Source organism: Dermacentor albipictus, unplaced genomic scaffold (assembly GCF_038994185.2).
Source record: "Dermacentor albipictus isolate Rhodes 1998 colony unplaced genomic scaffold, USDA_Dalb.pri_finalv2 scaffold_14, whole genome shotgun sequence".
Classification (NCBI taxonomy): domain Eukaryota; kingdom Metazoa; phylum Arthropoda; class Arachnida; order Ixodida; family Ixodidae; genus Dermacentor; species Dermacentor albipictus.
This window is the reverse complement of record NW_027225568.1, coordinates 8998474-9011252: the sequence shown is the minus strand read 5'-3', so window position 1 is coordinate 9011252 and position 12779 is coordinate 8998474. Positions and strand designations below refer to the sequence as shown.

At 49.4% G+C, this 12779-nt stretch overlaps 1 protein-coding gene across 1 annotated transcript; it reads right to left on the bottom strand.

Moving 5' to 3' along the window:
* Positions 1-10663: 10663 nt before the first annotated feature.
* On the bottom strand, positions 10664-11428 carry LOC135913450 (uncharacterized). The gene has a single exon (XM_065446018.1). The coding sequence runs from the start codon at positions 11426-11428 to the stop codon at positions 10664-10666; it is 765 nt and encodes a 254-aa protein (XP_065302090.1).
* Between the last annotated feature and the right edge of the window lie 1351 nt (positions 11429-12779).

Sequence of the window (12779 nt, the reverse complement as noted above, 5' to 3'; positions counted from 1 at the left end):
CTTGCCAGCTGTGATGAAACATGTTACATAAAACATGAATAATTGGCTCTACAATCAGTGTCACACGTGAAGGTTATTCTTGCAATGACTCCCTTGGAACGAAGACTAGAGGAAACCAATCACTGGCGTGGTGCAATGATGATGGTCATTTTGATTTGTGAAACTATGCAACTTAAAAAGTGACTAGTTGGCTGCTCTGATAAAAGGGCGCATTGTAGTTGTTGCAGCTTAGCCTCATTGTGCCGAAATGAAATTTATCACAGTGCAAACACTATGCGGTAACGCTTCGTAATGAGTTCAGTAAGCTACAACAAAGTGAGGCAATATAAATATCACAGTACTAAACCCATACACAGAAATCGACAACTATTTGTAATGATTCCAGTGTGAATGACTAGGCGCCTTCGAAATGTGTAGATAAAGAAAGCACGCTGGCATTGCAGCTGGATAAGCATAAATAGAAAGAGGCAAATACCACAGAACAAGAATGGGTGCACGCATTACACCTTTAAACCAAAAAATCCTCCTGTATTACTCATAAAGGAAACTGAAAAAATAAATAAATAAAACAAACGGAACTGATGCAACAAAAATAAATAAAATGATATTGAAAACGATAAATTAATTTCTGTCTTGCTGCAGGTGCGCAGCGATGTCTTGCGCTATGGCGCGCACCTGCTCCAGGATCCCTTCCTGAGCTGCTGCCGTCCGCTCTGCCGCGACAGCGAGGCGGGTGGTGGAGGCTTCGATTCTCTGCAGCACCTGGAATGTATAATCATGGTGAAACTGTTCGCATGAGTAGCTGATTACTCACAACCAGCTTACGGCTGGAAGCTGCTGTTGTCAAGCATTGCAACGTGCACAACGATTCCCTCTCTGTTGAAGAGCCACTGGCCTGATGGCATCCTTTGGCAGTGTCAAGCGTCGCGTACAAGCTATGCCCTCTTTGTTTGGACAGACAAAGACCTGCTGGAACTACTCTTCCGTCATCTACTCAAATGCATCTCTCCCCACCAAACAGCCCTTGTCAGGGCTAACCAACCTTTTGCCCGGCGGCTGATCGTTGGCAAGACGCGATACCGAGCCCTCTATACAACGCATATTTCTTGTTTACATCCCAAGCTGATTTGTTTTTCAGATTCATGATTTACTTTTAACAAAGCATCAAGAATATTTATGTCCTTCATGTAAAATGGCACCAAAGGACCTACCAACCTGCAGCATCTCGTCGCCCTGTTCCACGCTGCGGGCGCACTGCGACGACATCGTCGTCAAGGTATCCACCCGTCGCGGTCGCTGTCGACGTGGTGGCCGAACAGGGCGCTGCAACACTGAAAGCATGCAGCATTTTCTACAGTTGCACTGCATTTTATGGTACAAATAAAAGTGGCTATGGCCAAGTTATGGCTTATTGGGCTACTTCAATAAAGTACGAGAGCTCATTTTCTTTAACAGCTTGAGGATCAATAACTTACCAGGTGCAGCGGCCACCTTTTCGGTAGGTGACGCACCGCGCGGTGGATCATCTGCCGCCGTAGAGAAAACACATTAAAGTTTACGAACTGCACACACATTTGGCATTATGAAAACACGCATTCCCCTGATGCTTACGTGTCGCTGTGCTCTGCACGCCCGCAGCCTCGTCTCTTCCTTCCACTTCCGTCGCCGCAGTGGGGACTTCAACCTGCTGGAAAGTGTCACAAGCGTGTCGCTTCACTACGTGGCTATTCGTTACAATGCCTATGTTACAAGTTTTCGTACTATACATTTGCGGAAATATTCTGCAATTAATGAGTGCTTAATGATCCCATGTATTACCGTCCTCGTGCACTTCCCTGAAGGCATTTTAATTCTGTGTTGATCACTTAAAGCCCCTTTTCCCGAAAGCGCAGCCAACTGAGAGTCTAGTTGATTAACCTACCTGCTTTTCCATTCTCTCCTACGTTATTTTCCAGTTCACCAACGGTGTCACATTCCGCTAAAGGTACCACTTACAGATAATGGCAAGCTCTAAACCGGCACCGTTCAGGAACCCATGATATTACGGCGGCAGTGTGCTTACCTCTTGGTAGGGGAGGTCGGTCACGCAGTGGAGACGGACCGTCCCGGTCAGCTGGAGGACTCGGCCACGAAAACAGAGTAGCCGCCCCCCTCCTGTGCTTCTGAAAATACACGCAAATGTCGAAGGACAAATCGCCCAGACCATTGGACGGTCACTCACCTTTGCTCTTGGGCAATTGCGGCAGCGTCGTGGTGGGCCTCAAAAACTTGCCTCCGCCACCACTCCTGTCACTGCTCAGTGGTTGTGACGACAGGGCCTGTTCAGCGTGTCGGCCAGCTGCTGCCAGAGCCGTCGGCGGTCGCTAACAGTGAAGCGCGGCCCCAGCTCACTGGATCTTATAGCCAGCTGGGGATGCTGCTTCATAAAGGCGACCACCGTCTCCCTCTGTGCCTCCGACATACGCGGCCCCTTCATCGGTGCTGCCCCGTTTAGTGCCATGGCTTCCAGTGCTCGACTGAACGACGGAGCCAACCGCTTCAAAATTCGCGCCGTGTGCTTGACTGATGTCACATCCGCTGTTCCGCCGGGCAGCGTGCTAGGCCCTTTGCTTTTTTTAAATTTATATTAATTACCTACCTTCTAAGCTTTCCTCTTGCATGCAACTATTTGCTGACGACTGCATCGTATACACTGTGACGACTGCATCGTATACTGCACTATTGAAAATCATGATGACCATTTGAACCTTCAAAAGGACCTTAGCCGCTTTTATGCCTGGTGTGGTAACTGGCTTATGATGTTGAACTCGAATAAGTGCAGAACAATTTCCTTTACTCGTAAACAGTCACTTTCTAACTTCACGTAGTCTATAGACAACGTTTCACTGCCCCGTGCGGTGTCATATAAGTACTTGGGCTTGCATCTTACATCCGACCTTTCATGGGAATTGCATATCACCAACATATGTGCTAAAACGTCACAAACGCTGGGTCACTTACGTCAAAATTTGCGTCATTGCTCAGCTCATACACGCAAATTGGCATGTTTAACCTTCGTCCGCCCAGAGCTTCAATTTGCTTCATCCATCTGGTTGCCTCATCAAGAGTATTTAATCTCAGTGCTGGAAGCCGTACATAATAGAGCCGCTTGATTCATTTTGCGTAATTATAGCCGCCATTCCAGTATAACAAAAATTAAGCTAGGCATTCCACTCCAGACGTAAAGTATTCGTCGTTCTGTTGCTCTTTTATGCTTAATATACAAATATATTCACAGCGTAACGCCATCCCTACTGCCACTTGAAAAACGATTACGTACAGTCGTGGACAGAGTATTATGGACCATGAAATCTAAGAAAAAGCTGAATATCTCCGCAACCTCACAACGCTATCTGGTATTTGCATTTTGGACCTTGACTAGAATATGCTAACAACGTTGTCGTGGGCAGTTTTACTGGTTACTGCTGCAGGCTGCTCGGGAATTGAACGTTTTCGGAGATCCCGTGGTCCATTTTATTCTGTCCGCGACTGTACATCCAGGTGCCTTCTTAATCACCTAAGCATCAAACGCATATTTGGTAAAACTGAAGCTTTCAATTCCTCGGCTTTGCCACAAGCCATCACACTTTGGAACAATCTTCCAGATGCCATTGTTTCAATCACTAACGGCGAACATTTCCGTGAGCGCTTATATACACATTTTACAAACTGAGACTGTATAATCATGCATTCTTTTGTTCTGCTTAATGTTATTTTTCTTTGTTCTTGTTCATGCTAATCACGTATTTTATTGTATAATCCCCCATCACTCAATGCTCCGACCGGAGCCTGTGATGTACCTTTAAATAAATAAATAAATAAATTATATCTCTTATGATTTTGCTGTACTGTGGTGCTCGCTCGCAAGGAAAGTTGCAAAGAAGTGAAGGATGCAACGGTCGCTTAGCCCAGGCAAATATGTAAATGCTGAAAACACATCTGGAATGAAGTAAGGACTAAATCTAGCACGTTTGACGAGGTAGTAGTAACTGGCACAGTTTCTTTTACTAATTGGGTTAAATTGAAATCATGACAGAGATTAACAAAATTACAGTTTCGTTAGTATGCGTACAATTAAAGCAATGCTTGTATCCCACAAGATAGCTGGGAAATTAAAATCACCTAAAACTAGAACGGGAGAATTTAGGTATCGTACTAGAATTTGATTCAAAGCGTCATATAAAGAATCACAGAACGTAGAACCAAACTGAGGTGTGTGGTAACAGGCACAAATAATTACTTCGTCACGTCCGAAACAAATGCATACGCACACAATTTCTAGTGGAGATATGACTGGAATAACTTGACAGAAATGATGTGTTGATATTGCAATAAGCACACCACCACCTGTTCTTCCGCTTGGATCAGATCTAAAGAATTTATAATCATTGTGACAGTGTAAAATTTCATTGTCAGCGATTTTACTTCAAAGCCAAGTTTCTTTCAGTACAACCACATCTGTGGCACAATCATCAACGATAGAAGACAAATCATCTCGTTTGTGAATGACACTTCTAATGTTTGTAAAGAAAAAAGATATGTTGCCCACGATAGACACGCCCATCTTAGAAGACTTGTGCTATCTCTTTGGCGGATTATCCTGCCGTGACGTAGAAGCAATTGACGAAAGTGGAGAACGATCTGCAATCTGGGGAATTTCGTACAGAGTATCGGTTTGCGAGTACATGAAGCATTTTTTGTTTATGAACATCCTGTTGTGTCGCAAGGAAAACGGCTGTCTGCTTGCCTTGCCGTACTCGGTAAGTTTCTTTTGGCAATTATGTGTTGCCTTGCAAAAGTTTGCAGAAATACTCGCACCTGATCCTTTAAGTTTGCCCTTATTAGAAAGCATAGCATCTTTTGTTTTAACGCTTGTAAATTTTACAATTATGGTTGACACTTAGCAGCTATGTATGCTCCAAATCTACGGGCTCGAGATATGCTGTCAGATAACCGCGTACCTAAGCTACTGCATACAAGAGCTTTAACGTTTTCTTCCGATTGAGCCCAGGATTCACTTGACGAGTCAGCAAGACCGTAAAAACTTAGGTTCTCCCTACGTGCACGGTCTTCAAGATCCTCTAGCCTGCTCTGAAGCTCGGCACTTTCTGCGCGAACTGTGTCCGCAACTACTTGTTGTAGGCCATTAGTTTGGCACTCATCTAAATTATTTAAGTGGTCCTCTACGATGTCAGACACAGTTTGTTCTAGGACGGTTTAACTTTTTTTTGACGTCATCAATCATTATCCTGAGTTCAGAACACGTGAAAGTACAGACGTCAGCGTGCTTAACACGAACGCTCTGCAGCGTGGCCTGAACCGGCTTGAACCGACGCCAGCGCCGCGTAGTGTTGTGCTCGGTTATCTCGGTGTGTTTGCAGCGGCTTACGATAGCTGGAGCGCAGCTCGATTTGACTGCTTGTCTTGTATTTCGCTTGTGCCTGACCGGCGGCGAGAGTGCGCTCACTTGACATGTCCGTTCCGCCACATTTCGCTCGTGGCTGCGGTCTCACGCGCGTCCAGAAAACACGTTGTGGTTTGCTTATCTCGGCGAAACAAAATGGCGGGCGAAAGCTCGCGTGCCTTTCGGGTTTGGCCTCAAAGCTGGCGCTTTAAGGAAATGATAAATAGGAAAAGGAGAGCAAAATGCAGGTTTGTGGCGTTTGTAAAGTTTGGACAACAAATAAATCTGCAAATCTGGTGGCATAGTTGTTCATGTCGTTCATTTCTTATATTCTCTGACAGCGCGCATCGGAGTGCTCTCGCAGGTTAGTGTCTGGCTTCCTGTTTAGTCCACGATGCACTGAAGACCCATGGTCGGGGCGTAAGAGCTGCGCGTGTCGTGAGCAAGAAAGACGCGTGGATGCAATTCAAACCACTTTTAATGTCTAGTTATTGACAAAAAGCGCTAAGTGGCATCTTTTCGGATAAGAAACTGGCTTTTTGGGTAACTGGAAAGACTCTGGCCATAGATGCAATGTACCGAAAGGTAGCATCTTATATCTTATAAGTGCGCATAAGGTAACTCGCCGCCCCCATCGCATCTTGGTAAATTACACAGCAGGTTCCCTACCTTATTCAGAGTGTCATGCTTGACACTTTGCAATGTGCGTTTCCTTTTTTCGCGTTTTCTAAAAAGGCAAACTGCGGGTAATATTATAAATGGCTGTATGTTCCTATGGAAAAAGATCCGACAGAGACACTCAAGACTGCTTACGTATGGGAAGGCGAAAATGTCATCTAGGGAAGACATAGAGGTTTGGTTGCGGTTTGCGAATTTAGTTTAATAAATGCGATGCATTTCTTCGCGAACATTTGCCGCTTTGACAGTATCTATCTATCTAGCCGCTTCCGTCTTGATGCTCTCATGGTCGTTTCGTTAACTAGGTAGGCGCACTGCTTCGCATAACATCGATTCCCACAGAGCATGCTATCTGCCTGCTTTTTCAGGCGGTCAGTCTTTTTTTAATTTGAAACCCTACGCACACACACAGACAGGTGTGTACGACATCACCCGGAACGTTGTACGACGAAAGGTTGCGTCACAATTTTGGTGCGAATGGCACGTGCGAGAGCACTCCGCGAGAGCGCTCCGATGAGCGTTGTCAGAGGATAAGAAATGAAGAACATGAACAACAATGCCACCGGATTTGCAGATTTATTTTTCGTCCTACCTTTACAAACGCCACAAACCTGCATTTTGCTCTCCTTTTCCTATTTCTCATTTTCTTAAAGCGCCAGCTGTGAGGCTAAACCCGAAAGGCGCACGAGCTTTCGCCCGCCATTTTGTTTTGCCGAGGTAAGCAAACCGCAACGTGTTCTCTGGACGCGCGTGAGAGCGCAGCCACGAGCGAAACGGACATGTCAAGTGAGCGCACTCTCGCCGCCGGTCAGGCACGAGCGAAAGACAAGACGAGCAGTTAAATCGAGCTGCGCTCCAGCTATCGTAAGCCGCTGCAAACATACCGAGATAACCGAGCACAACACTTCGCAGCGCTGGCGTCAGTTCAAGCCGGTCCAGGCCACGCTGCGGAGCGTTGGTGTTAAGCACGCTGACGGCTGTACGGCTGTACCTTCACGTGTTCTTGAACAGTCAATCTATTTGCACATTATATAAAGCTTCGCTTTGCTCTACTGCTTGCAAAGACAAATGTCATTGCCAGTGCTACTATTTAAGCCAATGCCTTAGATCTCGTTCCATGATAAAGGAGATGCTACAGCTTATTGGCACGCGCGAGGAAAGCAGAGACGAGGCGTGGGGCTTGGAGTCTCGGTGCCAACTGATCTTTATTCTTTGTGCGCCGGCCCTCTATCGGCGGCCGGCTGGCTACGGTCGACTGCGGTCGGCTCTGTTCCGCGCTGGCAGCACCGCGGCTTATCCGCGGCATTTTTGTGTTCACTACAGCACCCCCCCCCCCCCTAGTGAGAACACGAACGGAACCAACACGACAAAACACTCGTGTGATTACAGGTTGAGGTGATTTGGCGCATTTAGACGTCTGCTACTGCGCGTGTGGTAGGTGCGAGTATCAGGCGTGGCTGCGTTTTCCGCCCTGGTGGAAACCGCTGCCCTGGAACGAGGCACTTTTGTATGGGTTCCAGGTGACGGGGTGGATGTGGGTGTCATGGACTGCGTTTCCATGTACGCAGGTTTAAGTCTGTCCAACGAGACAACTTCCCGCCGCCCCCGCATTTCGATAGTGAACGTCTTCCGCCCACGACGGAGAACCTCGAATGGCCCATCGTACGGTGCTTGTAGTGGTCGTCGTACAGCGTCGTTCCGCAGAAAGACGTGACTACATGACTCAAGCTCGTTGCTCACGTGTGTCCTCCTCTCTGTGGGCTGTCGCGGAGGTGTAGCTCGAAGCTTGTTCATGATGTCACGTAGGCGAGATGCGTAGTCACTGGCGGAAATGCGAGCTTGCTGTTGGCCAGATGCGAAGAAATCACCGGGCAGACGTAGCGTCGTGCCGTAGACAAGTTCCGCAGCGCTGCAGCCGATATCTGCCTTGCACGCGGTGCGTATGCCCAAGAGCACGATAGGCAATGCTTCCACCCAAGAGTCATGTTCACTTGCCATAAGTGCTGCTTTCAGCTGCCGGTGAAACCTCTCGACTATTCCATTGCTCATCGGGTGGTAGGCTGAGTCCTGATGCGTGAGGCGCCGATGAGTTTCGTCAGACTGGCGAACAACGCAGACTCAAATTGGCTTCCTCTGTCCGTTGTAATGGAGGAAGGTGCACCAAAGCGACATCGCCAGTGGTTGACAAAAGCGCGAGCAACATTTTCGTCATGTCAGCTGTCATGTCGAGAATCGGGATAGCTTCTGCCCACCGCGTGAAACGGTCGACCAAAGTGAGCAAGTACGTTTGGCCCTGGCAAGGTGTCAATGGTACGACTATGTCCATATGGATGTGGTCGAATCGAGCATCTGGCCCTGGAAAAGTCTCAAACCGTGTCACCGTGTGACGCTGAACCTTGGACCGTTGACACCTAAGACACTCGCGAGTTCACTGTCGGGAATCGCGGTTGATTCCAGGCCATACGAAACGTGCCGTGACCAGCTTCTGGGTCGCCCGGATTCCTGGGTGTGAAAGCTCGTGTAACGAAGCGTATACCTCCCGACGGAGGCAAGCAGGCACGAATGGTTGAGGGCTACTTGTAGATGTATCGCAACAAATGTCTCCTGCTCCGGGCAAAGGAAACCACTGTAGGATGAGTGACGTCGATGTTTTCTGCAAACGGTGCAGTTCGTCATCGTCGCGTTGAGAGGCCGCCACTTTTGCGAGGTCTATTCCCGTGTGAGTGATGGCATTTACTGGGTTGCGCGACAGAGCATCGGCGACAGCGTTGTCTACTCCTTTTATGTGGCGAATGTCCGTGGTGAATTCCGATATGTAGGACATCTGCCGCAGCTCGCGGGCTGTGTGCGTGCCGCCATCAGATTTGAGGGAGCGTAAGGCGTAGGTGAGAGGCTTGTGATCAGTCATTACAAAGAATTCCGTCCCTTCTAAGTAATGACGAAAGTGCCGGATTGCTGCGTAGACGGCCAACAGCTCGCGTCCGAAAGTGCTGTAACTCTGCTCGGTGGGTGTCAATTTCCGAGAAAAGAAAGCGATCGGTTGCCATACTCCTTTGTTGAGTTGCTGAAGGACAGCACCCACAGCTGCGTCCGAGGCGTTGACCATGACGCACTGTGGGACTCCCGGTTGCGGGTAGGCGAGAAGTGTGGCGTCTGCGAGGTGTCTCTTGATCTCTTGAAAAGCCGCTTCGGCGTCGTCCGTCCAAAGCAGCTCCCTAGCAGCACCTTCGTGTGTCGACAGCAGGAGGTGGAGAGGGTGTAGAACGGCCGCGCACCGAGGTACGAAACGTCGGTAGTAATTTACAAGGCCAAGGAACTCGCGGAGCTGGCGCTTAATGGTGGGTCGTGTAAACTTCTCGACAGCTTTAACCTTGTCTCGATGAGGTTGAATGCCAGAGCTTGAAACAACATGGCCAAGAAAAGTCAGCTTCTCGGCGCCCAGCTCACACTTGTCCGTGTTCACCAGGATGCCATGCTCCGCCAGGCGCTGAAACACGGATCGCAGATGCGCTTCATGCTCGTCCGATGAAGTGCTTGCGATAAGTAGGTCGTCGAGGTATGCATGGCAGAAGTCGAGGTCATGCAAAACGCCGTTGATAAAACGCTGGAATGTCTGTCCGGAGTTTCGCAGGCCGAACGGTATGCGTAGGAACTAGAACAGGCCGAAGGGCGTGGTTATCGCCGTCTTCGCTACATCCTCTGGAGCCACGGGGATCTGATGGTAAGCCCGCACGAGGTCGACCTTGGAGAAAATCGCAGCACCATGTAGGCTGGACGTGACATCATGAATGTGAGGTACCGGATAGCGGTCGGGCACGGTTGCTTGATTGAGGGCTCGATAGTCGCCGCAGGGTCACCAGTCTCCTGGTGTGGACTTCGGCACCATGTGCAGTGGAGACGCCCACGGACTAGCGGACGGGCGGATTATGCCGAGCTCGAGCATGTGGTCGAATTCCTCTCGAGCTGCTTGCAGCTTCTGCGGGGACAGGCTACGTGGGTGTGCGTAAACTGGTGGGCCTGTGGTGACAATGTGGTGGCATACATTGTGTTTGACGGCCGCGCTGGCCTGTGGTGGCCGCGTCAGTTCAGGGAAATCGCCGAGGATGCCGGTGAATCGTGTAGCGCCAGGCGGTGCTACGAACGTGGGGCTGAGGGGTGGATGCCCGGATGGCTTCCCGCGCACTTCTGTTTGTGACATGGGGTCCTGTAAACGCCAGTTGCGGACATCGACAAGCAGTCCAAAATTGCGCAAAAAGTCCGCTCCCAGGATGGCAAATTTTACGTCAGCCACGACGAAAATCCACCGAAACGTCCTCTTGAGGCCCAGGTCCAGCGAGAGGGAGCATTGCCCGTACGTTGGTATCGTCGTATTGTTGACAGCTTGCAATGGTGCTGCGCACGGTCGTTTGCGGTCGGCTGGCGACGCCGGCACGACACTAACTTTCGCCCCTGTGTCGACTAGGAAACGAGCACCTCTTTCCCGATCGGTCAGGAAGAAAACCGATGGGCGACTGTCCGGCGGGGCGGGGGCCCTGGTCACCCTCAGTGCTGACCCGGGGCGTTTCCCGAATTTTCACAGGGCGACACGCAGTTCCGTGCAGCGTTGCCGAATTTGCGGTGGTACCAGCACACCCTACGTTGTTGTGGTTGTGATGCGGTACGCTGTCGTGGTCGCTGGTTTCCGCTCGAGTGCAGCGTTGCGACGGTGTCTGCGAGGCGAGAGATTTCCTCTCGCATCTCTTGCAAGGAATTGCCGGACGGTGCGTCTGCGTGCACCGACACGACTGTGGGCACGGTGACAGCCATGAGTTTGTCGGCGAGCTCGGCCATCTTGGCAAGGTCTGTCTCGCCCGACGCCGCGAGGCCTATCCGTACACTTGTGGGAAGCCTTTGCAGGAACAGTTCCCGCACCAAATGACGGTCGCTTGATGTCGCGTCGCCGGCCAGTTGTTGCATGTGGCGTAGCAACTGGCTGGGTCGGCGGTCGCCAAGTTCGGCCTCCCGCAGTAGCTGTTGGAGACACTCGGGCTCTGTCGGTGTGACACGGCGAATCAATGTCTCCTTTAGCGTCTGGTAGGCGTTCTCTGCGGGTGGCGTTAGCAGTTGGTCCCGCACCTCACTGGCCGTCGCAGGCGGGAGGTTGTCCACCACGTGGTGGTATTTGGTGCTGTCAGCAGTGATGCGGCGTAAAGCGAACTGCGACTCAACTTGCACGAACCAAAGTTCCGGGTCGCCAGTCCAAAACGGAGGTAGCTTGACATCAAGTACGGCTACCATGGGGCTGTCGGCGTCGCTTGGCTGATACATGGCGATCACGGCCGGGTCATCAATTATTGGCACGCGCGAGGAAAGCGGAGACGAGGCGTGGGGCTTGGAGTCTCGGTGCCAACTGATATTTATTCTTTGTGCGCCGGCCCTCTATCGGCGGCCGGCTGGCTACGGTCGACTGCGGTCGGCTCTGTTCCGCGCTGGCAGCACCGCGACTTATCCGCGGCATTTTTGTGTTCACTACAAGCTGTGGATTTCTACTCTGGGCTTTTAACCTAATCACTCAATTTAGAGAAGCTGAAAACCGGTTACTTTAGGTGTGTTAAGCAACTTTGTATGTCTTATCAATGCATTCAGGAATGTGCCTTGAAGCCCGTGCTTGATTCAGTCAAGATAAAGCGCAGCGCGAATGCACCCAAGGAGAGACAGTGAGTGTCTTGGGCACGATCACGCCTGTCGTTATAGTGACAAAGTCACGCATGGGCTTCAAGTAAGGGTGAATATCTGAATGCGGAGTAAGTAATAAGCGATGTGTTTGTATAGTTGTAAAGAATCTGTCCTCTATTTCATGTTTAGGATGCTCAAGCCAGCCAGAAAGAGTAATCTTTCAAGTACGATTCGCCTTCAAGTCCCACACAGCATCGTCCCATCTGCCTATAGGAGTGCTGACAAATTTTCTTCCTCTTTTGAAACAGGTAGTGATCTAACTCGCAATCATAGTAATGAATACAAGGCTAAACCTCACTGTCTTTGGCACGCCAGAAAAATTTTCCCTTTGAAGTGTCCACCTTAAGATGAGCACTCACTGCAACATGTTTCCTTGGTAGTACTGCGGTGGGGGCCAATGCCGGTAATCACTGATGTTATATTGAGTGCAGTGCATGAACTCAAATGAGATAACACTACGGAGGCATAAATGATGCAGCTCGTCTCCAGCATCAATTGAATCAGTACTTTGGCCTTTTGTGGTGCCTGATTGCGTTATAAGGAGTACTGTATGTTTTCAAAAAAGTGACAAATGTAGAATCACGTTACCTGGTATCAGGCTGAGTGTATAAAAAGCATCGATACAGTTTAAAATAAAGGGCTAATTTGGTACCGCTATGAGTGGCTCAACACTTACCAGCATGGTGTGGCCTGGTGTCACTGTACTTGGTTGACTAGTGCATGCCAAGTTTGCTGTGGTATCAGGTAACCACTAACTGCAATTGCATTGACATTCCTTGTGATCCACGAATCTACACATGAATTGGCTGTAGTCTCACTCACATGGAAATATGGTATAATTATTCTACTCGAATAATTCATAGAGCATACCATGGTTGCACTTTGACTGCATGCTTACTAATTCAAGGAAAATGAGGCAAAATTAGGATACTTGCTAATTATA